This window comes from Octopus sinensis, linkage group LG26 (assembly GCF_006345805.1).
Source record: "Octopus sinensis linkage group LG26, ASM634580v1, whole genome shotgun sequence".
Taxonomy (NCBI): domain Eukaryota; kingdom Metazoa; phylum Mollusca; class Cephalopoda; order Octopoda; family Octopodidae; genus Octopus; species Octopus sinensis.
Genome location: NC_043022.1, coordinates 13,656,542 through 13,682,340, shown reverse-complemented (window position 1 = coordinate 13,682,340; position 25,799 = coordinate 13,656,542). Strand labels below are relative to the sequence as shown.

At 43.4% G+C, this 25,799-nt stretch overlaps 1 protein-coding gene across 2 annotated transcripts in view; it reads right to left on the bottom strand.

The window, feature by feature from the left end:
* The window catches only part of LOC115224768 (piwi-like protein 1), a 54,045-nt gene that overhangs the window by 1,100 nt on the left and 27,146 nt on the right, over nucleotides 1-25,799 (bottom strand). For both annotated transcript variants that reach the window (XM_029795676.2, XM_036513845.1), the window contains 12 exons: nucleotides 24,944-25,141; nucleotides 23,904-24,012; nucleotides 23,053-23,176; nucleotides 19,896-20,013; nucleotides 17,021-17,135; nucleotides 13,738-13,925; nucleotides 11,388-11,557; nucleotides 10,643-10,767; nucleotides 8,852-9,026; nucleotides 4,368-4,518; nucleotides 2,856-2,981; nucleotides 270-417 (listed from right to left, as the gene is read on the bottom strand). In XM_029795676.2, coding sequence (XP_029651536.1) covers nucleotides 270-417; nucleotides 2,856-2,981; nucleotides 4,368-4,518; nucleotides 8,852-9,026; nucleotides 10,643-10,767; nucleotides 11,388-11,557; nucleotides 13,738-13,925; nucleotides 17,021-17,135; nucleotides 19,896-20,013; nucleotides 23,053-23,176; nucleotides 23,904-24,012; nucleotides 24,944-25,141 — 1,747 coding nt within the window. The remainder of the gene's footprint in view (nucleotides 1-269; nucleotides 418-2,855; nucleotides 2,982-4,367; nucleotides 4,519-8,851; nucleotides 9,027-10,642; nucleotides 10,768-11,387; nucleotides 11,558-13,737; nucleotides 13,926-17,020; nucleotides 17,136-19,895; nucleotides 20,014-23,052; nucleotides 23,177-23,903; nucleotides 24,013-24,943; nucleotides 25,142-25,799) is intronic.

Below are 25,799 nucleotides of genomic sequence, written 5' to 3'. Positions count from 1 at the left end.
TATGGTCTTTTCCATACCGATAAAACTACTAGGCGAAATTTATTAAATTAATTATATTTCACCCTTTTTGTATATATATATATATATATATAAAAAACATAATGCAAACGTGTAGCTCTTTTGTGCATTTTGTTTGCAGAAAATAAAGAAATAACAGTAATAACGTTTAATAAACGTTATCACAGAGCCACGCCTACACCTATGTGCACACACACACAGAGTAATATGTATATCAACATGCAGATAAAGAGAAAGAGAAGGTTACATACCGGCCAGTTATAATATAAATGGCACATTTTGTAAGTCAGCTTCTGGATGTGATCTGGTTTCAAGCCTGATGTGTCGTAGATGACATTATAATGTGTTGGAGACACTGTACCCTGGCGCACACTTTGGGACACTATGAAGAAATCATACCTGCAAAAGACAAGCAAAAACAACAGTAAAACACTCAGTCCTTTATGAAAAAGTTTTTAAAAATTGGATTTTTTTTTTTTTTATTTGGTTTAATGGCGGTGCCCCAGCATGGCCACAGCTCTTGAGCTGAAACTAGATGAAATGAAATGGCAGAATCGTTAGCAATGCTGGGCATAATGCTTAGCAGCACTTCGTCTGTCTATTTTCTGAGTTCAGTCTCCACATACAACGAATCCTTTCTCCCACTCCACTTCTATTCACTTCCCTGTACACCTTCAGGGCATGCCCTTCACATCTCCACCATCATCTTCTCTCTCCCTCTGACTAGAGTAGACATGTGTCTCCTCTTCAGCAAGACACTTGTTTGTGTCCCTCTATTTTTCATTTCTTTATTGCCCACAGGGGGCAAAACAGAGGGAACAAACAAGGACAGACAAAGGGAGTAAGTCGATTACATCGACCCCAGTGCGTAACTGGTATTTATTTAATCGACCCCCAAAAGGATGAAAGGCAAAGTCGATCTTGGTGGAATTTGAACTCAGAACGTAACGGCAGACAACATACCACTAGGCATTTCGCCCAGCGTACTAACGTTTCTGCCAGTTCACTGCCCTCTATTACAGCCTCTCATCACCTGGCACACAGCCACCTCCCTCAACAATATACCCCTCTCAGTTGAAGTCCCTTTGCTTGCAGGTTACTTGGTGACATCCCTACTGCTGGTACAACACAAGTTAGGAAAGGCATCCGGTTGTAGAAACCATGTTAAAGCAGACCAGCAGAGCTTGGTGCAATCCTCAAGCTCACCAGCTCCTGTCAAAGCATCCAACCCATGCCAGCATGGAAAATGTACATTAACCCTTTCGTTACTGTATTTATTTTGGGATACTCCGTATTTCTTTCAATTACTTTAAATATAACAAAGAATTTAGTAAAATAACTTAGTTATCATTCAGCTAGTGTCAGGAACATAAATTGTGACTAAGGTTTGGTGGAATATTTTAATTCAAAACTTATGGAAACAAGACATTTGTACTCAGAGCCAGAGCTGGTTTCAGTCAAGTTGGTAACGAAAGGGTTAAGAATTGTTTCTCTATTATATATTTTAACCCTTTTGTTACCCAATTTCTGTTGAGATGCTCTGTGTTTCTTTCAATTACTTTAAATATAACAAATGATTTAGTAAAATAACTTAGTTATCATTCAGCTAGTGTTAGGAACATAAATTGTGACAAAGGTTTGGTGGAAGATTTTAATTCAAAACTTATGAAAACAAGACATTTGTACTACAGACCCAGAGCCGGTTTCAGCTGGGTTGGTAACAAAAGGGTTAAATGATACCAATATATTTTTAACATCCATCCTGGGTGCCCCTCCCCATCAACCAATGTATAGAATGTACTGGATGCTTCTGCCAGTTTCTGTCTAGCAAAGTCCCTTACAACACTTTGGATAACACAGGGCTTCAACAGATGATACTTGCTTGACCTCATAACATCGGTCAACGTTACTTTATGTGTGCTGCGTACTCGCTTTGAATCAGATGACGAAAATACACACAGCCCTATCTGCTGCAATCTTGTACCTGGTGATATAAACATCCACAATCAATCACAGAATCGATAATAGAGGCCACTGTGCAAGTTTCAAGGAATTTGGTAGGTTTGTTAGACTCTTCATTTCAATATTTCCAATTCAGTGTAAGACTTCATCACCATGATAGTATCGAGGCAGCAGCCTTGGCGATTACACCACCATGGCTTCCTACCAAATTCATACACGTCCACCAAGTTCTGGTTCTCCATGGAATTTGCAGACGCATCCAGCTACGCTAGTGATGATAGTTTCTATAAATAAACAGTGCCTTCTTTAAAACGGTTGACGTAGATGTATGCTAAACCATTGTTGTGTGCTAGTCGATTTCGGCAGAGGTAATTACCTATTTCTTTATTACCCACAAGGGGCTAAACACAGAGGGGACAAACAAGGACAGACATAGGCATTAAGTCGATTACATCGACCCCAGTGTGTAACTGGTACTTATTTAATTGACCCCGAAAGGATGAAAGGCAAAGTCGACCTCGGCGGAATTTGAACTCAGAACGCAACGGCAGACGAAATACTGCTAAGCATTTCGCCCGGCGCGCTAACGTTTCTACCAGCTCGCCACCTTGGCAGAGATGATTACCATCAGTGCAACCTACTTACCTAAAAGAAAGAAGAAAAAAAAACCATTGTTGTGGGGTTCAAGTGCCCCACAGTAGGGCTGAACCCAAAGCCACACAGTTGAGAAGCAAACTTCTAAACCACACGGCCATACCTGTGTCTGGGTTTAAATTCTACAAGGATATTCCAAATGAGTGATGATTAAAATATGAGCAGCAATTAACACATGAGGGGAGGGGTAGCGGTTAAAGATTAACAAGCATATACAATACCATTCATTGCGGACGATAGCAGAATCGACGACTGTTCCTGGCAAAGGGTTAATCCACTGGACACCAGCTTTGGAAAATAGACGAGTATTGATTCTCTTTTTGACCACAACAACAGTTAATCTGAAACTGAAAAGCATGATGCAAAAAATTAGGAAGTGAACGTAAGTAAAATACAGGAAGCTGAATCGAATCAGTTTTTATTAAAGCAGGAGGAGGAGGGGCTACACGTAATCTAATTCAACAGAAATTAACAGGGCAGTAATGACCCTCAACAACTTGGTTATTAGATTTACTGAGTCAAGTACACCAACATCAAAATCAATGGAAACTGTAGTTGTGATCCCTGTTCCGGCGGCACGTAAAAAGCACCATCTGAACGTGGCCGATGCCAGTGCCGCCTAGACAGGCTTCCATGCCGGTGGCACGTAAAAAGCACCATCCAAATCGTAGCCAATGCCAGTGCCGCCTTGACTGGCTTCCATGCCGGTGGCACATAAAATGCACCAATCCGATCATGGCCGTTGCCAGGCTTGCCTGGCACCTGTGCAGGTGGCACGTAAAAAGCACCCACTACACTCATGGAGTGGTTGGCATTAGGAAGGGCATCCAGCTGTAGAAACACTGCCAGATCAGACTGGAGCCTGGTGCAGCCTTCTGGCTTCCCAGATCCCTGGTCGAACCGTCCAACCCATGCTAGCATGGAGAATGGACGTTAAATGATGATGATGATGATGTCCTTCCTATAATATTGGTTAAACTCTTTCCAAGACAGAGTCACAGTGAAGCAGCAACAGGGGCCAGGAAGCCCTTTTACATACTTTAAACCCTTTTCCATTCAGTTTACTCTCTCAAAAGCAACAATAACAGGCACTCTGTCTGTTACGATGAGGGTCCCAGTTCAAAATTACCAGGTGACTAAATCACAGAAACCAGCTATCATTTTGTGGACAAGCAACAAACTGCAACCCCGAAACTGTTGTTCAATCAATCAATGTTTCCACAACAACTAATTACACAAAATCATTAAGTACACTCATCAGACTATTCTGATGTCTCTGATCATCTTTGCCAAAGTTATGATATTTGACTGCAAGTGCCATTATATTTGTCTCAAAACACACCTTGATCAAAGGGAAAGGGATATAAAACAAAAATCTTGTATCTTGGGAGGGTCAATGAAAGGGGCTGAGTAGAAGTAGATAATAACGGTGACCTGGCTGAATTAGGATGGTCAAGTGCATACGTGTGTGTGTGTGTGTGTGTGTGTGTGTGTGTAAATATATATAAGGACAAACTTGATTAATTAACTGAATGATTAATCAGTCAACTGGCTAAATGTTTAAGCAATTAGCCAATAATAACAGAAGTGAAATATAACCAGTGCAAGTGTTATTTTTGGCATGATGACCCTCCCCACATAGAGAAACATATTTCTACAATCAAGTCCTTATCGGGAACCTTGCAGACTAAAAAAAAAAAGAAAGAATAAAAAGCAAAAAGAGAAAGACATACTTAGCATCTGGGAAATTTTTAAAGGCTTCTGTGTACTGCTTGACCTCATAATTCAGTAGAACATTCAACTGGCCATCACCAACACCGTCTCGGAAGATGAATATACGCTCAGGGAAACAGTTGTTGATTTCATAATATCTTTTCAAGAGCACTGAAAAATGGCAGAAAGGATTTAAAAAAAAAAAAATTTTTTTTAAATACCAAAGTAAAATGAAATGGAAGACATGAAACCGGTACATCTTTGATATTGTAATTCATGGCAAGGGAACGTAGTACTGCAGGGTCAGATCCGAGTGCGGATTATGCAGGTGAGGGGAAAATTAGAGGAAATTTGGTAGACATAGGTGCAGGAGTGGCTGTGTGGTAAGTAGCTTGCTAACCAACCACATGGTTCCGGGTTCAGTCCCACTGCGTGGCATCTTGGGCAAGTGTCTTCTGCTACAGCCTCGGGCCGACCAATGCCTTGTGAGTGGATTTGGTAGACGGAAACTGAAAAGAAGCCCGTCGTATATATGTATATATATATGTATGTGTGTGTGTTTGTCCCCCTAGCATTGCTTGACAACCGATGCTGATGTGTTTACGTCCCCGTCACTTAGCGGTTCGGCAAAAAGAGACCGATAGAATAAGTACTGGGCTTACAAAGAATAAGTCCCGGGGTCGATTTGCTCGACTAAAGGCGGTGCTCCAGCATGGCCGCAGTCAAATGACTGAAACAAGTAAAAGAGTAAAGAGTATACAGGGATAGGCATCGTTGTGTAGTTAACTTCATAACCCCTCTTTTTTTAAGTTCAGTCCCACTGCACACAGTATCTTGAGAAAACATGTTATAGACAGAGACCAGCCATGGCCTTCTAAGTGGGTTATTTTACCGGTTGGTCACTTTATAAAAATGGGGATTTCAAACTTTAGCACACGAGCAGCACTTTTTGAGGGGAGGGAGAAATCAATTATATCGACCTGTCTGTGTACTTGACTGCTGCTTATTTTATCAACCCCCAAAAGTTGAAAGGCAGAGTCAGTCGATGTTGTTAGAATTTGAACTCAAAGTTGACATGCTAACGACTCTGCAAGCTTGCAATTTTATACTCTGTTACTTGTTTCAGTCATTTGACTGCGGCCATGCTGGAGCACTGCCTTTAATCGAGCAACTCGACCCCGGGACTCATTATTTTTGTAAGCCCAGTACTTATTCTATCGGTCTCTTTTGCTGAACCGCTAAGTAACGGGGACATAAACACACCAGCATCGGTTGTCAAGCAATGCTAGGGGGACAAACACAGACACATAAATATACATATATATACGACAGGCTTCTTTCAGTTTCCGTCTACCAAATCCACTCATAAGGCTTTGGTCGGCCCAAGGCTATAGTAGAAGACACTTGCCCAAGGTGCCACGCAGTGGGACTGAACTCGGAACCATGTGGTTGGTAAACAAGCTACTTACCACACAGCCACTCCTGCGCCTATTTATACGAATAAATAATAATGGTTTCAAATATTGGCACAAGGCCAGCAATTTCAAGAGCTGGAGTAAGTTGATTATACTGACCCCCAGTGTTCTCAGCTGGTACTTATTTTATTGACCCCAAAAGGGTGAGAGGTAAAGTCAAGCCAAGGTGGCCATTTGAACTTGGAAAGGCAAGTCAGGAGAAATGCTGTTCTGCGTTTGCCCCAGCGGCTCTCTGCCTTAACAAGAACAGCAATTTGAGAAGATTAATCGATTACATGGACCTCAGCACGTGACTGGTACTTTAACCCTTCAGCATTAACACCTGCCGTATCCAGTCCAAAATACTCAACCAGTTTATACATCAGAATCGAAATCGATCAATGGAAATTGCAGATGTGTTACCAGTGCCGGTGGCATGTAAGAGAACCTTCCGTTTCGCGACCGTTGCCAGCACCGCCCTGTTTCGTGTCCGTTGCCAGCCTCGCTTGGCCCTCGTGCCGGTGGCACATAAAAAGCACCATCCGTTCGTGGCCGTTTGCCAGCTCTGTCTGGCACCTGTGCGGGTGGCACGTAAAAAGCACCCACTACACTCACGGAGTGGTTGGCGTTAGGAAGGGCATCCAGTCGTAGAAACACTGCCAGATTTGACTGGGCCTGATGAAGCCTTCTGGCTTCACAGACCCCAGTAGAACCGTCCAACCCATGCTAGCATGGAAAACGGACGCTAAACGATGATGATGAAACTTACTAGATTTTCCCTCTCACACCTACCCTACAAGGTGATACTGCATGGTTAATTAGAAACAATATGAATAAATATATACTCTGAGCGCCTCGTTTCCCTGGGCATGGATTCACTGAAGCTCCGGCGTCTGGCGATGGACTTGGTAAACACCCACAAAGTTATCAACCACCTCACCAACAACAACACTAAACACCTTTTGGATCTCCATGTGTCCAACACACGTGGACATGCCTACAAAGTCAGAAAACAGCACAGCTCCCATGACTTTCGGAAACATTTTTTCACGCTCAGAGTTGCTGAAGCATGGAACAAACTGCCTGCGTCAGTTGTTGACTGCCATGACACTGCATCCTTTAAGGCCCTCATGCTTTCCAAAATCCACCGAAACTACACCTGATTGTCCCCCTTCCATACTCATACACATATGTGTATGTCATGACTCATGCACTGTTCTTTTCCTGACGCTTGTACATTACCCTATGTACTATACATACACTTTAGATGAGTTGTAGTGCACCTGAGCACTGTACACAATGTATTATTATTATTATTGAGTGAGAGAGCAGTGCATGCCATCAAAGTAACACTGGGGTAAAATATACGAAGCCCAGTATACCCATCATGACTACCTGTCTGATAAGGGTACACCAGGCACATGCATCACAACCATATGTGCGCGACATGGTGATCTCATATCAAGATAAACGGCACATGACCTTGCAGGTGGGGCCCAGTTAGAATTTTCTTCTGGTCGAGTAACCCATCCCGCTCAAAAGGTCCCTGAATAAGGGTTGTTTAAGGATGCAGAACGAAACAGCCATGTTTCCAGAAGTGAATTATTCAAACCCCAAAGAATCCCTCTCAACACATGGCTATGATGCTCCCCAACTACTTTTGCTCATGATCAGAGATGCACATATCGTCAGCCACTAAGGGACATGCTCAACTGGTTACGGTCAAACAACTGACAAGCAAATCTGTGGTATTGAGCAGAATATTTGCTGTAGCCCATCTTTTATACCAATTATTAATATTATTATTATTATATGCATTACACTTGACAGAGTAATCTGAATGCTAAAGGGTCAAGCCAACCATGTCCAGCTGAAATATTCCCACCCATCTTATGTTCAAGACCACCCAAATCTGGCCTCTCTCACAAATGCATCACTGAGATCTCGAAGTTATGAGATAATGCTCAATTCGTTCAAAACTATGAGAATAAAGAAGCACGTTACGCTCAACAGGGTAATCTATATACGAAAAGATTAATTGACCCCAAAAAAGAATGAATGGTAAAGTTTGACTTAGGGCTCTGACACTTAGGAACTCAAACTGGCAAAAATGGATTACACTATATAACAATCTTTGTCCTTGAGTAGGAACTGTTATTTCCTATTTTTTGACCCCTAGAAACTGTGAAAAATTACTAATATTTACTGACCCCTAGAAACTATGAAAAATTACTAATATTTACTGACCCCTAGAAACTATGAAAAATTACTAATATTTACTGACCCCTAGAAACTATGAAAAATTACTAATATTCACTGACCCCTAGAAACTATGAAAAATTACTAATATTTACTGACCCCTAGAAACTATGAAAAATTACTATTTCCTTCAAACTTTGCTTTTGTTACAATTATTCAAATCTTAAAGAATCTATTTCTGCACACAGTTATGATGGTCCCTAACTACTCCTGCTCAGAGATGCCCATACTCTCAGCCACCAAGGGACATGTTCAAGTGGGTAAGGGCAAGCAACTGGCAAAGTAGATCTGTGGTATTGAGCTGAATATTTGCTATAATGATATTTCTGCTTCAGCAACCCAGCATTGAATCTTGTCTGAAATGTAAAGGAGAATAGGTCCGTTTCGAAACCTTTAACCCTTTCGTTACCAACCTGCCCGAAAAAAATTTTGGTTAATGTGACCAAACCGCCCAAAGCCGCCCGTATTTACCTATTGATATTTAAATGAGAATATCAGAGCAAATCTCTTTAGTACATTCGTGAAAACACGTATTATACTTCGTAAACAGTTCAACTACAGTTTTGTCAGAAATATAGTAACGAAAGGGTTAATGTCCAGGTGACAAAACCAAAGTGTGAAGGGAACAGTAGTCATTTCCTTTGATTTCTAGACAGAAGCAAATCGGAAATGGACACTTACTGACAAAAGACGAAAAAGAAAAAATAATAAAATGCTCTTAATAAATAAAACTGTTACACCATGTAATACCAAAGTGGATCAGTAAAACAGCAATAATTCTAAATACTCACTTTGTGTGACAATATGAAGTTTTGAAGAGAGTTCCTCATGAGCGGTTTGAAAGGTTGTACGTGAATACCATTTGGTCATCTCATTATTCATGCTTGCCACGATGCCACCAACTGAATGACCCTTTTTAGCAGAGTCGTGGTAATGGTCAATGCCAACAATCATGAAGCGTTTTATCTAGAACAGAACAGAAAACAGAGACACAAATTGTTAGAATAAAACAAAACAGACGAGAGAAGAATCGAGCCCTTCTAAAACTGCAAACCCTCTTCTTGACACACTTTTACTCGTTTCAGTCATTTGACTGCGGCCATGCTGGAGCACCGCCTTTAATCGAGCAACTCGACCCCGGGACTTATTCTTTTGTAAGTCCAGTACTTATTCTATCGGTCTCTTTTGCCGAACCGCTAAGTAACGGGGACATAAACACACCAGCATCGATTGTCAAGCAATGCTAGGGGGGCAAACACAGACACACAAACACATATATATATATATATATACATATATACGACGGGCTTCTTTCAGTTTCTGTCTACCAAATCCACTCACAAGGCATTGGTCGGCCCGAGGCTATAGCAGAAGACACTTGCCCAAGGTGCCACGCAGTGGGACTGAACCCGGAACCATGTGGTTGGTAAACAAGCTACTTACCACACAGCCACTCCTGCGCCGGACATCTATCCAAACCAATACCAAATCTATGGAGTGTATCCATTTTACACCACTGTGTAGAGGAGGTGTGGGTATGTGGGTAAGCAGGTAACTTCACAGTCATGGGGTTTGGGGTTCAGTCCCACCGCATGGCACCTTGAACGAACCAAAGCACAGCAAGCAGATTCGGTATACAGAAACTGAAAGATGCCAGCCATGCATGTGTGTGTCCGTGTGTCACCATTTATGCCTCCTCATCTTGACACTGCAGAAATTTTTGAAAATGATTGCCGCCGTCATACAAGCAAAATCCATCCATTTGCAATATTTATCACCATGGGCAAATTATTACCTTGCTTGGAAGCCAGTGAGGGTGGCAACAGCAGGGGCACCGAGCAATACAAAATCTGCCTCAATAAATTGGCTCATGCATGCAAGCAGGTAAAAGGCAGATTAAAAGCAATGAACACACACAGGTGTGCCTGTTGTTTAGAAGCTTGCTTCCCAACCACATAGTTTTGGTTAATGGTTATAGTTAAGTAAAGTTAATTTTGGGGCTCAAAAAGCAAAAAGCAAGGCCATGTAGGGGGACATGGAGTTATGTACAGGGTGGTGTTCGTGCAAGAGTTCAGGCTATTTGTGGTCAAGGGAGACTTTGAACCGAGCGGTCGTCGGCATCTTCACTGTCTCGTCCGGCAGCTTATTCCACAGATCCGCAACCCGGACGGAGAAAGCCCCTCTCCTTCGATTGAGATGAAATCGTCGCACATAGAGCTTTTCGGAGTGACCCCGCAGCCGACGCTCTGGAGCAGGAGTGAAGAACAGCTCTTTCGAGAGGTTACACTTTCCGCTTATGATGTGAGCAAGAATGAGACCACCACGGCGTCGTCGTTTTTTCTAGAGAATAAAAGTCAAGCGTCTTCAGCCTTTCTTCATAAGACAAATGCTTGAGACCAAGAACCATGCGGGTTATATTGCATGGAACATAGGACAGGTGTCTTCAGCCAATGATGAAATACTGATGAAGTAAACACGTGTGATAGAAGTAGTCAAAGACAGCAATTTCAGAATTCTAAAATGCAAACAAACTTCAACTGCAAGAACTTCTTCAGACTAAGAGAAACGAAGTCGAAACTCACCGGAACTGTGACACACCATGGGACTCCTCCCAGCTTGCAGTTGATTTGGATGGCAATCTTGGTGGCGATTGACATGAAGACATTCTTCCTGTTCAGTGTCCTCTGCACAATTACCTGTGATGGGACTGAAAAAGAATAAAAAATTAAAATAAAAAAACTGCTTGGAATCAACTCAAGAGGAACAATCTGCACGTGAAGGTTTAATGACAACCAAGTCATTTCAGTAAAAATAGACCTCCTTAACCCCTTACCCAACAATTATTTTGAAAATAAATGTATTTTTTCAGACATATTTTTTATTGTTTTATTTTACTATGTTTTGAATGGTGATTTCGAGGTATATTTCAAACCTTATTTATTATTCATAAAATGCGCCTTCCAACCCTTCGACTGTCTCCAGGTGACTAAATCATACTCGGTCTTCAATGCCTTACTCAAGCGAAAGGTGGCAGAAATCGTCACTGCCAGACGTATAAAGTGAGTGAATATACTCGTATATGTCAAAAAAGAGTTTATAATAGACAAAGGAACTCGTCTATCTTTTGACGAGTTAACTCGCCAGAGATAGAAAGAAACGATTTCGGTCAAAACGCATATATTCGTTTCTGCCGGGTAAGGGGTTAAGACATTCCCTGGTTTGAGTTTCGTTGTCCTAGCATCAACGGTCTAGGAATTAACGAACATAAAAACATAACGGATAGAGAAATATCACTCAAATTTCTGATGGGATAGAAGTTCATCTTACCTGGTTTTCCTGCAGGTTGGTCAATAGAGCAGAATTTCTTGATTGCATCATATCTGCCTTTGGAGTTATCATACACTAATGCCACAACCAACTGAGTGGATTCTGTGACTTTCTCTTTGATGGCTGATATGTAACCCTGTCCTGAAGCGTCGTTACCCGGGATCTCACACCTGGCAAAGAAAGAAAGAACGAAAGGAGAAATTAGTCTGGAAAAGCGGAGATAGAGGCTGACTAGAATTTTATTTAATGTGTGTGTTTGTGTTTTTGTCCCACAACTGCTGGACATCCAGTGTTGGCTTGTTTGCATCTCTAACTTGGCAGTTTGGCAGAAAGATAGAACATCATCATCATCGTTTAACCTCCGCTTTCCATGCTGGCATGGGTTGGACGGTTCAACTGGGGTCTGGGAGGCCAGAAGGCTGCACCAGGCTCCAGTCTGACCTGGCAATGTTTCTACGGCTGGATGCCCTTCCTAATGCCAGCCACTCCGTGACTGTAGTGGGTGCTTTTTACATACCACCTGCACAGGTACCAGACGAGGCTGGCAAACGGCAACGATCGGATGGTTCTCTTACGTGCCATCAGCACTGGTATCACAGCTACAATTTCCATTGATGTTGATCGATTTCGATTTTCATTTTCACTTGCCTCAACAGGTCTTCACAAGTAGGGTTTGTGTCACAAGAAGGAAAGGTACGCATAAGTGGGCTGGCTACGTCCCAGGTAGAGGCCATGGGTTATGGTCTCACTTGTCCTGCCGGGTCTTCCCACGCAAGGTTTTACAAAAAAACATAACCCCTGTGGTTAATTCATTTGACTAAAACCATTCAAGGTGGCGCCCCAACATTACAGGGGAAAGTTAAAGCAAAAAAAAGGATGCAACTGTCTCCTTCAGTTCATGTCCACCAAAGCCTCCAGTATGTGGTTTGGGAGACATGAACTGAAAGGAACAATCGCAAAACTACAAGGTTGTGTAGAAAACACGTTAACCACACAGCCATGCCTGGACAAATCATCATCATCATCATTTAGCGTCCGCTTTCCATGCTGGCATGGGTTGGACAGTTCAACTGGGGTCTGTGAAGCCAGAAGGCTGCACCAGGCCCAGTCTGATCTGGCAGTGTTTCTACGGCTGGATGCCCTTCCTAATGCCAACCACTCCATGAGTGTGGTGGGTGCTTTTTATGTGCCACCCGCACAGGTGCTAGACGAGGCTGGCGAACGGCCACGGACGGATGGTGCTCTTTACGTGCCACCGGCACAGGGGCCAGGCGAGGCTGGCAACAGCATTCACCTGGCAAAAATGTGTTGTACCAGTATTTGAAAGAGCCAGCCTTGTCACATTCTGTCATGATGAAACTTCTTTCGAATATTACGTATGTTTGGAATATTTCATTCTGCAACCATAATCGTCTATAAAGCATATATATAAAAAAACATCGTCATCATTTAGCGTCCGCTTTCCACGTTAGAATGGGTTGGACGGTTCAACTGGGGTCTGGGAAGCCAGAAGACTGCATCAGGCCCAGTCTGATCTGGCAATGTTTCTACGGCTGGATGCCCTTCCTAACGCCAACCACTCCGTGAGTGTAGTGGGTGCTTTTTACATGCCACACGGTCACGGTCGGATGGTGCTTTTTACGCGACAGTGGCACGGGGGCCAGGCGAGGCTGGCAACGGCCATGATCGGATGGTTCAAAACATATATAAAATAATTTGAAAATTAATTTTACTTACCAGTAGGGTTCAGCATATCGGATTCCTAGAGGCTTGGCAACACGCTGAAGACAGGACTCTAAATCTTTAGCCATACGGCCACAGCTCATTGGATAGATGAGTAGCCATCTGTCTACAGACATCGTAGCAACCTGTGACATGTCACGGAGATCTCTGGACCAATCTGGGTCGCGGGACTGGTAAGACAGCTGCAAAAACAAGGTTAGAAAACATACATACAGTTGCTGACATCAACATAAAAATGATTAACCATCATTCAACAGTCATTAACAAAATCCAAGTTTGTGGAAGACAAACAAATAATATTGACTCATATCATCATCATTTAGCGTCCGCTTTCCATGCTGGCATGGGTTGAACGGTTCAACTGGGGTCTGTGAAGCCAGAAGGCTGCACCAGGCCCAGTCTGATCTGGCAGTGTTTCTACGGCTGGATGCCCTTCCTAACGCCAACCACTCCATGAGTGTGGTGGGTGCTTTTTACATGCCACACGGTCACGGTCGGATGGTGCTTTTTACGCGACAGTGGCACGGGGGCCAGGCGAGGCTGGCAACGGCCATGATCGGATGGTTCAAAACATATATAAAATAATTTGAAAATTAATTTTACTTACCAGTAGGGTTCAGCATATCGGATTCCTAGAGGCTTGGCAACACGCTGAAGACAGGACTCTAAATCTTTAGCCATACGGCCACAGCTCATTGGATAGATGAGTAGCCATCTGTCTACAGACATCGTAGCAACCTGTGACATGTCACGGAGATCTCTGGACCAATCTGGGTCGCGGGACTGGTAAGACAGCTGCAAAAACAAGGTTAGAAAACATACATACAGTTGCTGACATCAACATAAAAATGATTAACCATCATTCAACAGTCATTAACAAAATCCAAGTTTGTGGAAGACAAACAAATAATATTGACTCATATCATCATCATTTAGCGTCCGCTTTCCATGCTGGCATGGGTTGAACGGTTCAACTGGGGTCTGTGAAGCCAGAAGGCTGCACCAGGCCCAGTCTGATCTGGCAGTGTTTCTACGGCTGGATGCCCTTCCTAACGCCAACCACTCCATGAGTGTGGTGGGTGCTTTTTATGTGCCACCCGCACAGGTGCTAGACGAGGCTGGCAAACGGCCACGGACGGATGGTGCTCTTTACGTGCCACCGGCACAGGGGCCAGGCGAGGTTGGCAACAGCATTCACCTGGCAAAAATGTGTTGTACCAGTATTTGAAAGAGCCAGCCTTGTTACATTCTGTCACGATGAAACTTCTTTCGAATATTACGTATGTTTGGAATATTTCATTCTGCAACCATAATCGTCTATAAAGCATATCAAACGTCTTTAGAAGTCGATACTGCATTCAAGTAGTGTGCTTTTACATTACTTGGTAAGGTTATCTCTATAGAAATTAAAGCCAGGACTGATTTTTGTTCACCATCATCGTTTAATGTCTGCTTTCCATGGGTTGGATGGACTGGCAAGCCAGGAGGCCGCACCAGGCTCCAATCTGATCTGGCATGGTTTCTACAGCTGGATGGTGGAAGCAATCCGTCGGTTAGGACGATGAGGGTTCCGGTTGATCCGAATCAACGGAACAGCCTGCTCGTGAAATTAATGTGTAAGTGGCTGAGCACTGCACAGACACGTGCACCCTTAACGTAGTTCTCGGGGATATTCAGCATGACACAGAGAGTGACAAGGCCGGCCCCTTGAAATACAGGTACAACAGAAACAGGAAGTATGAGTGAGAGAAAGTTGTGGTGAAAGAGTACAGCAGGGATCACCACCATCCCCTGCCAGAGTACAACTGGATACCCTTCCTAACACCAACCCCTCCAAGAATGTAGTGGGTGCTTCATATGTGCCACCGGGCACAGAAGCCTGCCAGGCAGCTCTGGTAACAGCCAGGCTCAAATGGTGCTTTTTACATGTCAGCCGGCATGTTTCGTATACCACACATCAGATGTAAACAATGAGATCAAAGATGGGCATATGTCATATTTCAGGGGTTTTTGCCCCTTCATCAGCACCGATCTAACCCATTAATCACCCATAATTTCTATAGAATATCTGTAGAGATTAACCTTAATAAGTAAACAAAAACACGTGTAGCATATTTGTTTTAAACTTTGAAAAATAGCACAAAATAAATTTCACATTTAACATTGGCATTTAGATTACTGTGGAGGCGCAATGGCCCAGTGGTTAGGGCAGCGGACTCGCGGTCGTAGGATCGCGGTTTCGATTCCCAGACCGGGCGTTGTGAGTGTTTATTGAGCGAAAACACCTAAAAGCTCCACGAGGCTCCGGCAGGGGATGGTGGTGATCCCTGCTGTACTCTTTCACCACTCTTTCTTCTGTTGGCCTGCTCGCTTAGCCAGCGGGGTGGCGTCATTCGAAGGCTAAAACAATGCGAACGCATTGTGACCAGCGATGTGTAACTACATCTGATGGACTGGTTGGGAAAAAAAAAATTTAGATTACTACCAAATGGAATGTATTTTTTTATTCACATTGATCACTTTTTATTAATCAGGAATTATCTTGTAACGTTAAGTCTTGGCTGATGTAATTCTTTATTTTTAGAAAGACATTGTAGGCTATGTGTGAGAGGCGAGATTTGGCTAGTTTGAGCATAAGACAGGTTGAGTATTTCAGTCAGATAATCATCATTTAACTTTCCGTGATTTGACTGGAACTGATAATCCAGGGAACTGCACAAGGTTCCAGTCTGGTTTGGCATGGTCTCAATGGTTGGATGCCCTTCCTCGTGCCAACCACTCCAAGAGTGTAATCAGTAATTTTATGTGCCACCATCACAAGTGCCATTTACATGACACCAGCAACAGCCACGACTATGCTTTTATGGATACCACTTACAGGACGCCACTGACGACCACAACAACTGTGACTTCACTTGATTTGACAAGTCTTCTCAGCACAACATTGCCAAAGATCTGTCACTTGTCATCACCTCCATGGGGCCCCACAAGGATAGTTTAAGTGCTAAAGGGATTAGGTGCCTTTAGTTGCTTTCTGTTCATAAGTCCCATGTAGATGGTACAACTGTAAATTTTAAATAATTATGCACAAGCGATAGCCAGTCCACTCTGGGTAGTTGAGCACTTGTGGGGTGGTTGGCAGGGTGCATTTTTGCAGTACAAGCAGAATCTGACTGATTGCTGACCCGTGTTATGACAGATAAATCCATGAAAGGCGGCGAGCTGGCAGAATCATTAGCACGCCGGGCGAAATGCTTAGCAGTATTTCGTCTGCCACCACATTCTGAGTTCGAATTCCGCCGAGGTTGACTTTGCCTTTCATCCTTTCGGGGTCAATTAAATAAGTACCAGTTACGCCCTGGGGTCGATATAATCGACTTAATCTGTTTGTCTGTCCTTGTTTGTCCCCTCTGTGTTTAGCCCCTTGTGGGTAGTAAAGAAATAGATAAGTCCATGATCAGTGTCATATCATCATCATCGTTTAATGTCCGTTTTCCGTGCTAGCATGGGTTGGACGGTTCGACCGGGGTCTGAGAAGCCAGGGCTGCACCAGGCTCCAATCTTGATCTGGCAGTGTTTCTACAGCTGGATGCCCTTCCTAACGCCAACCACTCCAAGAGTGTAGTGGATGCTTTTTACGTTCCACCTGCACAGGTGCCAGGGGGGTCTGGCATCAGCCACGATCGGTTGGTGCCTTTAACGTGCCACCGGCACGGAAGACAGCCAAGGCGGCGCTGGTATGATTCACAATAAAACATACCATGTTATTTTGGCTCAGTGATGAATGAATCAGTGATAAACAAGTCTACATATATCACAAACAGGGTTTGAAAATCTCTCACAATCATTAGACCGAAATGAAGAAGGAATAAAAAAACAAACAAACAAACCGATTTGGTGCTGCTGTACATCTTTTCGGGTTCAAGTACACGCCCAGCAATGGCTGCCAAATTGTCAGAAAGTTGGAGTTTCCACTTCTCAACAAGCTCCATGGCGTCTTTGTTTCTGTAAGAGTAGAAAAAATTAGTGAAAAGTCAAACAAAAGTGAGACAGTGTCATCAATACAGTCTCTTCTGATTTCTATTTTACAAGTTTTTAAACAACACCCAAAGGCCATAGAGGAGGTGTTGGACAAGAAGTAACCAAAGGGTTCACAGCACTGAAAATGCCTGTGTGTGGCCGTAGCCAGTACCACACTGACTGGCCTCTGTGCTGGTGGCACGTAAAAAACACCATCCGAGCGTGGCCGTTCGCCAGCCTCGTCTGGCACCTGTGTCGGTGGCACATAAAATCACCCACTACACTCTCGGAGTGGTTGGCATTAGGAAGGGCATCCAGCTGTAGAAACACTGCCAGATCTGACTGGCCTAGTGCAGCCTTCGGGCTTCCCAGACCCCAGTTGAACCGTCCAACCCATGCTAGCATGGAAAGCGGACGTTAAACGATGATGATGATGATGTATACGTCAGTGGTTTTCAACCAGGGTTCCGCCAGTACAGTCCAGGGGTTCCGCAAGAAGTTACAAAAATGCTAAAATCGACAGTAATTTTTAATTCTCCTGTGCAGATATGTGTGCATAAGACAAATTATTGCACAGGGGTTCCTTGAGCCAGTGGAATGTTTCCTTGGGGTTCCGCTTCAGCAAAAAGTTTGAAAAGCACTGGTATAAGTATTTTAAGGGATGACCAAAATCAAAGAATCCATGTCTGGCCAGTTAGATCAAAGAATTCAAAGATAGGTCCAAGAATGAAGGACGATAGTTTTTTCTTTTTTTTTGTTCTTTCCTGCCATATATGGATAACAAATGTTTGCACAAGGCCAGCAATGTTGGGGGCAACAAGGCAGTGGTTATTGGTGGTTAAATGTATCCATGACGACACACAAAAGGCTCCAGGGATCAGGTTACTGACCAATTTCCAACAAGCAGTGGTAGGGAACACTGAAGAGGGTAATAAGAGCAGAATTGTTAGCATTTAGCAAAGAGTTAGGAACAGAAATAGATCAGATCTTCATATCATCTATTGGATAGCAATGATATGCCGGTGGCACGTAAAAAGCACCACCCAACCGTGTCCGTTGCCAGTGCTGCCCCGACTGGCCTCCGTGCCGGTGGCACGCAAAAAGCACCATCCGATCGTGGACGTTGCCAGCCTTGCCTGGCCCCCGTGCCGGTGGCACGTTAAAAGCACCATCCGTCCGTGGCCGTTTGCCAGCCCCGCCTGGCACCTGTGCGGGTGGCACGTAAAAAGCACCATCCGATCGTGGCCGTTTGCCAGCCTCGTTTGGCACCAGTGCCGGTGGGACGTAAAAAGCACCATCCGACCGTGGCCGTTTGCCAGCCCCGTCTGGCACCTGTGCGGGTGGCACGTAAAAAGCACCCACTACACTCACGGAGTGGTTGGCGTTAGGAGGGGCATCCAGCCGTAGAAACACTGCCAGATCAGACTGGGCCTGGTGCAGCCTTCTGGCTTCCCAGACCCCCGATCGAACCGTCCAACCCATGCTAGCATGGAAAGCGGATGCTAATGATGATGATGATCCCTTTGGTCAATATATTCTTTGATAAAAGAAAATACATCAAGCCGCAGCTGCACAGTGCAGAACTGTGGAAAGCGGCGGTCACCAGATGGATGCCTGGCTGTGGAGGGTCAAGCTGAAAACTTCCAGTAGCATTGTTGTTGCTTACCCTGCTGCCACTGGACTTATGAAGTACAATGGTGTCGGTATCTTGGTTTGCACCGAGCCGGCAGAAACGTTAGCATGCCGGGTGAAATGCGTAGCCGTATTTCGTCTGCCGTTACGTTGTGAGTTCAAATTCCGCTGATGTCGACTTTGCCTTTCATCCTTTCGGGGTCGATAAATTAAGTACCAGTTACGCACTGGGGTCGATGTAATTGACTTAATCCCTTTGTCTGTCCCCTCTATGTTTAGCCCCTTGTGGGCAATAAAGAAATATATCTTGGTTTGCTTAACAACCTGCATGATATAAATTGGCAGGACCAAAATTGCTGCAAGGATTTTTTCTGATTTTAAGCTGACCACTGACTCTGATCTAACTAAATAGTCTCTCTACCAAAATGTCAGACCATTGTGCCCATAGAAGAAAGGATTATTATAATCGTACCCAAAAATCAATGATATTGTTACAGTGCACGGTTTATGCAGGGATATCAAAAGGGCATAAACCCTTCAGTATTTATACTGGCCATATCCGGCCAACATATTCTACCTATTTAATGTGCAAACTGACCAGAGCTGACCTCTCACACCTACCCTACAATGACATTCTAAAATCTACGACATCATCAAAATCGCTAATTAGTTAGTTAGTTAGTTAATTTGGCTCAAAAGCAAATAGCAAGGCCATGTAGGGGGACATGGAGTTAAGTACAGCTACATGGTTCTGGATTCAGTCACAAGTCCCACTGTGTGTGGCACCTTGGGCAAGTGTCTTCTAATATAATCCCAAGCCAGCCAAGATCCATGTAAAGAGTTCAGGCCACTTGAGGTCAAGGGAGGCTTTGAACAAAGCGGTCGTCGGCATCTTCGCCATCTCGTCTGGCAGCTTGTTCCACGGATCCGCAACCCGGACGGAGAAAGCTCCTCTCCTATCCCTAATGTATGAGATAATGCAGGATTATTTAAAATGCTGTGAATAAATGGACAGTACAATCACCAGAATAATCTAAAGACTAAAGGGTTAGTGACCCCTCTTAAGGGAATTTTAAAAACTGCAGCCAACCCTCTCTCACACACACAACTTACTTTCGGGTTGATCCAATAAACCTCTTTAGTCTTTCAACTCTTGTTTCAGGGGTCAGCCTAGTGGTCTGAGCCAGGTCCTTCATTATTTCATAGTTTGTCCTGACATCGTCATCAAGACCTGTAAACACAAAACAAATTAACAGCTGGCTACAAGTATTTACTTAATACACAGAATAAATGTGTTTTATACACCCACCCAGCTATTTACCTTTAAGGTAACATTTTATATATATATATATATATAGATGTACTCGCATAGCAAGTGACCTGATCTGAGATCGTGTGCTGAAATGAAAACAATTGCAGCGTGGAAGGTGTTTGTAAGCCATTTAAGAAACATACAAAACCGTTCGATTCACATCAACATTTAAGTTTAATTTGTCAAAATATTTTCGTTGCTTTAAGACCACAACCTGTTCACTGACAAAAAACCGTGCTGCATCTTAAATGGCTTACAAACACCTTCCACGCTGCAATTGTTTATATATATATATATAACAATGATAAATCTCAGAGCGAGTTATAAACAGTATCAGCAACACATCATGACGTATATTTGCCATTTGAATATGGCTAATCCCTAAGGGTGGATGCTACTGTAGTTTGTAGTCCCAGGAGGACACCTCCTCCAGCTGGCTATAGACACACTTTCTGTGCCCTATCAGTATTTGCGAAGGGAAGCCATCCTTCCCGTCTTCAACTTATGATACACACTATGATTGTCACACGCCAATGACGGGTCAATACCCTGAAACTCGAGTCCGTGTGTATCATAAGTTGAAGACTGGAAGGATAGCTTCCCTTTGCAAATACTGATAGGTCACAGAAAGTGTGTCTATAGCCAGCTGGAGGAGGTGTCCTCCTGGGGCTACAAACTACAGTAGCATCCACCCTTAGGGGTTAGCCATATTCATATGGCAAATATACGTTACAATATTTATATATATATTTAGGTATATTCATCACATACAGACACACACACACCGATGCATAGGTACAAGCATGACGATGTGGTAAGAAGCTTACTTCTCGGCTACATGGTTCTGGATTCAGTCACAAGTCCCACTGTGTGTGGCACCTTGGGCAAGTGCCTCCTAATATACTCCCAAACCAACCAAAATCCTTGTTAAGTTAATTTTTTGGCTCAAAAGCAAAAAGCAAGGCCATGTACAGGGAGGGTGTTCATGTAAAGAGTTCAGGCCATTTGCGGTCAAGGGAGACTTTGAACCGAGCGGTCGTCGGCATGTTCACTATCTCATCCGGCAGCTTATTCCACGGATCCGCAACCCCTCTCCTTCGATTGAGATGAAATCGTCACAGATAGAGCTTTTTGGAGTGACCCCGCAGCCGACGTTCTGGAGCAGGAGTGAAGAACAGCTCTTTCGAGAGGTTACACTTTCTGCTTATGATGTTGTGAGCAAGAATGTAAATGGATAGAGTAGACAGAAACCGAAAAAAGCCTGTTGTGTGTGGATTTCTGTAGTCTTGTCTTCGTGTGATGGTCGTAAATGAGCCTCACCATCATGCAGAGGGGGTACATTTCCAACCTTCCATGAAAAACATCTCTGGTCAGGGGGAAATAACACCTTACTTGCAAACAAGTGAGAAACTGGCGAGAGGAAGGAAGGGCACCGAACCATACAAAATCTGCTACGACAAATTCCATCTGACCCAGGCAAGCAAGGACAAAAAGGAAATGTTAAAACGATGACCAAGAGTGTGTGAATGTCTGTTGGTGGTAACGTCACACAAGCAACATCCATGAAAGGGTATTCTTGCGGCGAGCTGGCAGAGACGTTAGCACGCCGGGCGAAATGCTTAGCGGTATATTGTCTGCGTTACGTTGCGAGTTCAAATTCCGCCGAGGTCGACTTTGCCTTTCATCCTTTCGGGGGTCGATAAATTAAGTACCAGTTATGCTCTGGGGTCGATGTAATCGACTTAATACCTATGCCTGTCCTTGTTTGTCTCCTCTGTGTTTAGCCCCTTGTGGGTAATAAGGAAGTAGGTATTTTGTCTTTAGGGAACGTATAAAACAAAGAATTGAGAGGCATAAAAAGAAATTGGTTTAAATGGCCCGACTCAAATAAATAAATAACATGTAAATATCAAGCTAAAAGATCCTTCGGATGCAAAGGCCAAAGGCTTGGACTCAAACCTGCTGCGAATAAGACAAAGGTGGTTCCATGGGTAGCTTTTCCAGCCAAGAAGTTATTAACCACATCACTGCTACCATGCAAAAGGCACCCACGACACTCCTGTAAAGTGGTTGGCGTTATAAATGGCATCCAACTGTAGAAGCCGAGCCAAAACAGACCTGATGGGTTTCATGACCTTGCCGGGTCCTGTCAAACTGTCCGACCCATGCCAGCATAGAAGACAGATTGTTAAATGATGGTTTACACACTATTATCTATGGCTTTATCCAATTCAGTTTCACCATTGAAAAACAAATTACTACAGCCACTGCACACTTGGACAACGCAAAAGCTGAATGCCTCAAATCCTAATCTGGATTATTGTTGTCAACAGCTTAACATATCACAGCCCAGAAAACAATTTCTGTAATACACAAAAGAGACAACGACTCAGCATTTATATAAGCCCAATTCTTTGGGTGTCGAGAGTATTTTCATAAGTTTGTCCAAAAAGGCCCCTGCTTACCCTTTGTTTCATACAAGGGGTATGCAGGGACTTACCCTTGTTTCTGACTATAAAGCTTTCCTTCCAGAAGTCCATGCATCATGTATGATACACATTTGTTCTTCAATTGTTCTTCAACTACAACTGAGAATGTGGGTCATATTTGGGACATGGACACCGGGGAAATATGTCCTACAATACCATCAGATGTGATTCACAGAACAGGCAAACGGTTAATGGAATGGTTAAAACCTGGTTTATTTTGGTTCTTTTTTTTTTTAAACCCTTTAGTGTTTAAACCGGCCACATCTGGCCCAATATATTATACATGTTTTATATTCAAACTGGCGATATCCAGCCTCTCACACCTAACCTACAGTGACATTCTAAAAATAAACATTCACATCATTGAAACCTCAAAGCTATAAGATAATACATGATTAATTCAAAACAATTTCAGTGAAAAAGTATTACATTTAACAGAATAATCTGAACACTAAAGGGTTAAACTTACCAGTAATAACAACTAATTCAGGAACTAAGTAGATGGGGGTATTCTGGCCTCTTCTGATATCACGAGCTTTGGGTTTACTAAGAAGCATAGGCAAATCAAGGTGTCGGATATTGATGCCGTAATTCTAAGGAATCGGAAGAAAAGAAAAGAGCAAAGACAGTATTAATTATAACAAAACAAAATAATCGTTAGCCACCTATGTGGTGTTGAGCACTCTTATTGTTCGAGATGTGTGCTTGTGTGGGCACGTGTGCCATCCCCACCCGTTGACAAACAGGTGTTGGTTTGTTTGCGTCCCTGTAACTTAGGGGTCCAAGCAAAAGAGGCTATGCTTGGAAAAACAAAAAACAAAAGAAAGGTACTAGCGTTGATTTGTTCAACTTAAACCCTTCATGTGGGTGGCCCAGCATGGGCACCCACCATCCAATGATTGAAACATGAAAAAAGTGAATGAATTGTAAATGAGAGACGGTCGAGGGAAAGCGAGAGAGAGAGACAGACTGAGGATAACAAATAAGTACATATACATATCATCATCATCATCGCTTAACATCCGCTTCCCATGCTCGCATGGGTTGGACTATATATATATAGTTAATCCAAACAAGAAAGCACAAAAAAACACAACAATGCGAGGATGTGGAACAAATATAGCATTATTGGACGCTCAGGAAGGAAGAAAAGAAGGCGGGTCTAACGTTTCGAGCGGAGCTCTTCGTTGGAAACATAGGAGAAGGAAAGATCCAGAGAAGGGAAGACGGAGGGGGGAAAAAAAAAATTGCTAACGGTACACACGAGGTCACATTTTACATACACACACACACACACACATATATATATATATAGCTTACCGTTTTGTAGTAGGATACAAAAGAGACATCTTCATTGTGCTTGCGGAAAGTTCTGGTTGGCAACATGTCCATATCGATGTCATCCACTCGATATGTACGATTATTGTATCTGTGGAAGAGAAAATGCGAAAGCCAAATGACAAACAACTTGCATGTGTGGGTTACGGTGTCGGCCTATCAGGTCTTCTGCATTTAATCACTTCCCAAACCTATTACATGTATAATGAAGCCCTATTTTCACAAGAGGTTCTCATCTTTTAGATACACAGCTCCTCACCAGCCCACCCTTATTTTTTTTCACAAACACCCCAGATATTCATTACATTCACATCAACCCACCTCTCGAATCATCTGTCACACTTGGCTACCCATCAATTTTTCTGTTTATCTCTATTGCATTCACCATACTTTGAGCGTATGCCCCCCACCATCTCTTTCTCTCTCTCTCTCTCTCTGTTTTTAAAGATAGGGAACCCATGTGTTCACCTCTTCAGCAACACACTTGTTCCCGTCCCTCTATCATACTGTCACATCACCCAATACTATACCCCACTTAGTGCAGGATCTTGTATTAAGGGTACATGGTGACTTCACAAGTGCTGGTCCCATACAAAAAAAAAAAAAATCCAGTATATTCTGTAAAGTGTTAGGAAGGCCACCCAGCCAACCTTGGTATACTGCTCTGGTTTAACCCATGTCAGCATGGAAAATGGATGCTAAATAGTGATGATGACGACACACACACACACACACACATATATATATATAGGTGGCGAGCTGGCAGAACAGTTAGCACGCCGGGCAAAATGCATAGCAGTATTTCGTCTGTCATTACGTTCCGAGTTCAAATTCCGCCGAGGTCGACTTTGCCTTCCATCCTTTCTGGGTCGATAAATTAAGTACCAGTTACGCACTGGGGTCGATGTAATTGACTTAATCCCTTTGCCTGTCCTTGTTTGTCCCCTCTGTGTTTAGCCCCTTGTGGGTAGTAAAGAAATATATATATAGATAGATAGATAGATATAGAAATATAAGCTTACCTGGTTAGAACAATTTTCCCCAACAAACGCTTCATAATTGTCTCCTTCCATCCAGATGCGCCAACATGCATACGGCAGCTGCGCATAAGATCGGCAACTGTATCGGTACGCATCACTTTGTGGGAAATATCGACACACAACATTGCTCCTTTCTCGTAATTCAAAATGCTGCTCTGGATGCCATCAAAGACGGTCAATCTATAAACAAAGAAGCGATCAATTAATTAACGACGACATCAAATCTTAGTTAAAACAAAAGTAGAAAATAAAGCATCTTATTTTTTCTAGTTTAGGTGAGAGCAATGGAGAGCAGGGCTGTAACTACCACCTGTGTCATCCCTTGTGAAAGGTAGGCGAGTCCAGTTTGCTGGACATTGTTGCAGAGCTGAAAACGAGGCAATTTCTACTCTTCTCCACTGGAAGCCATTTACTCGCAATACCAGAGGGCGCACACTCTCCTACCCTGATGTAATCTCCAGGGATACAGGCATCCAGCAACAGGACCTCCGTAATGCCATGATGGACCATGAAGTCTGGCGTAGCATGGTAAATTCCATTGTCTCGACCACGGTCGAACAATGATGATGATGATGAGGGCTGTAACGAGTTTCTACAATGTCAATGTAAAATGACTACAACACTTTTTGGCACATCTGCCTTTGTGCCACTCGTCTGGCACAGATGATTCAACGCAGGTTTATTTGAAATGAGGCTTTTTCAATGTTTGTCTTGGTGTCTCCTTCCCTTCCTATCTGTTCATATATGTGAGCTGGCCCCCGTGCCGGTGGTACGTAAAAGCAATATCCGTTCGTGGCCGTTTGCCAGCTCCGTCTGGCACCTGTGCGGGTGGCACGTA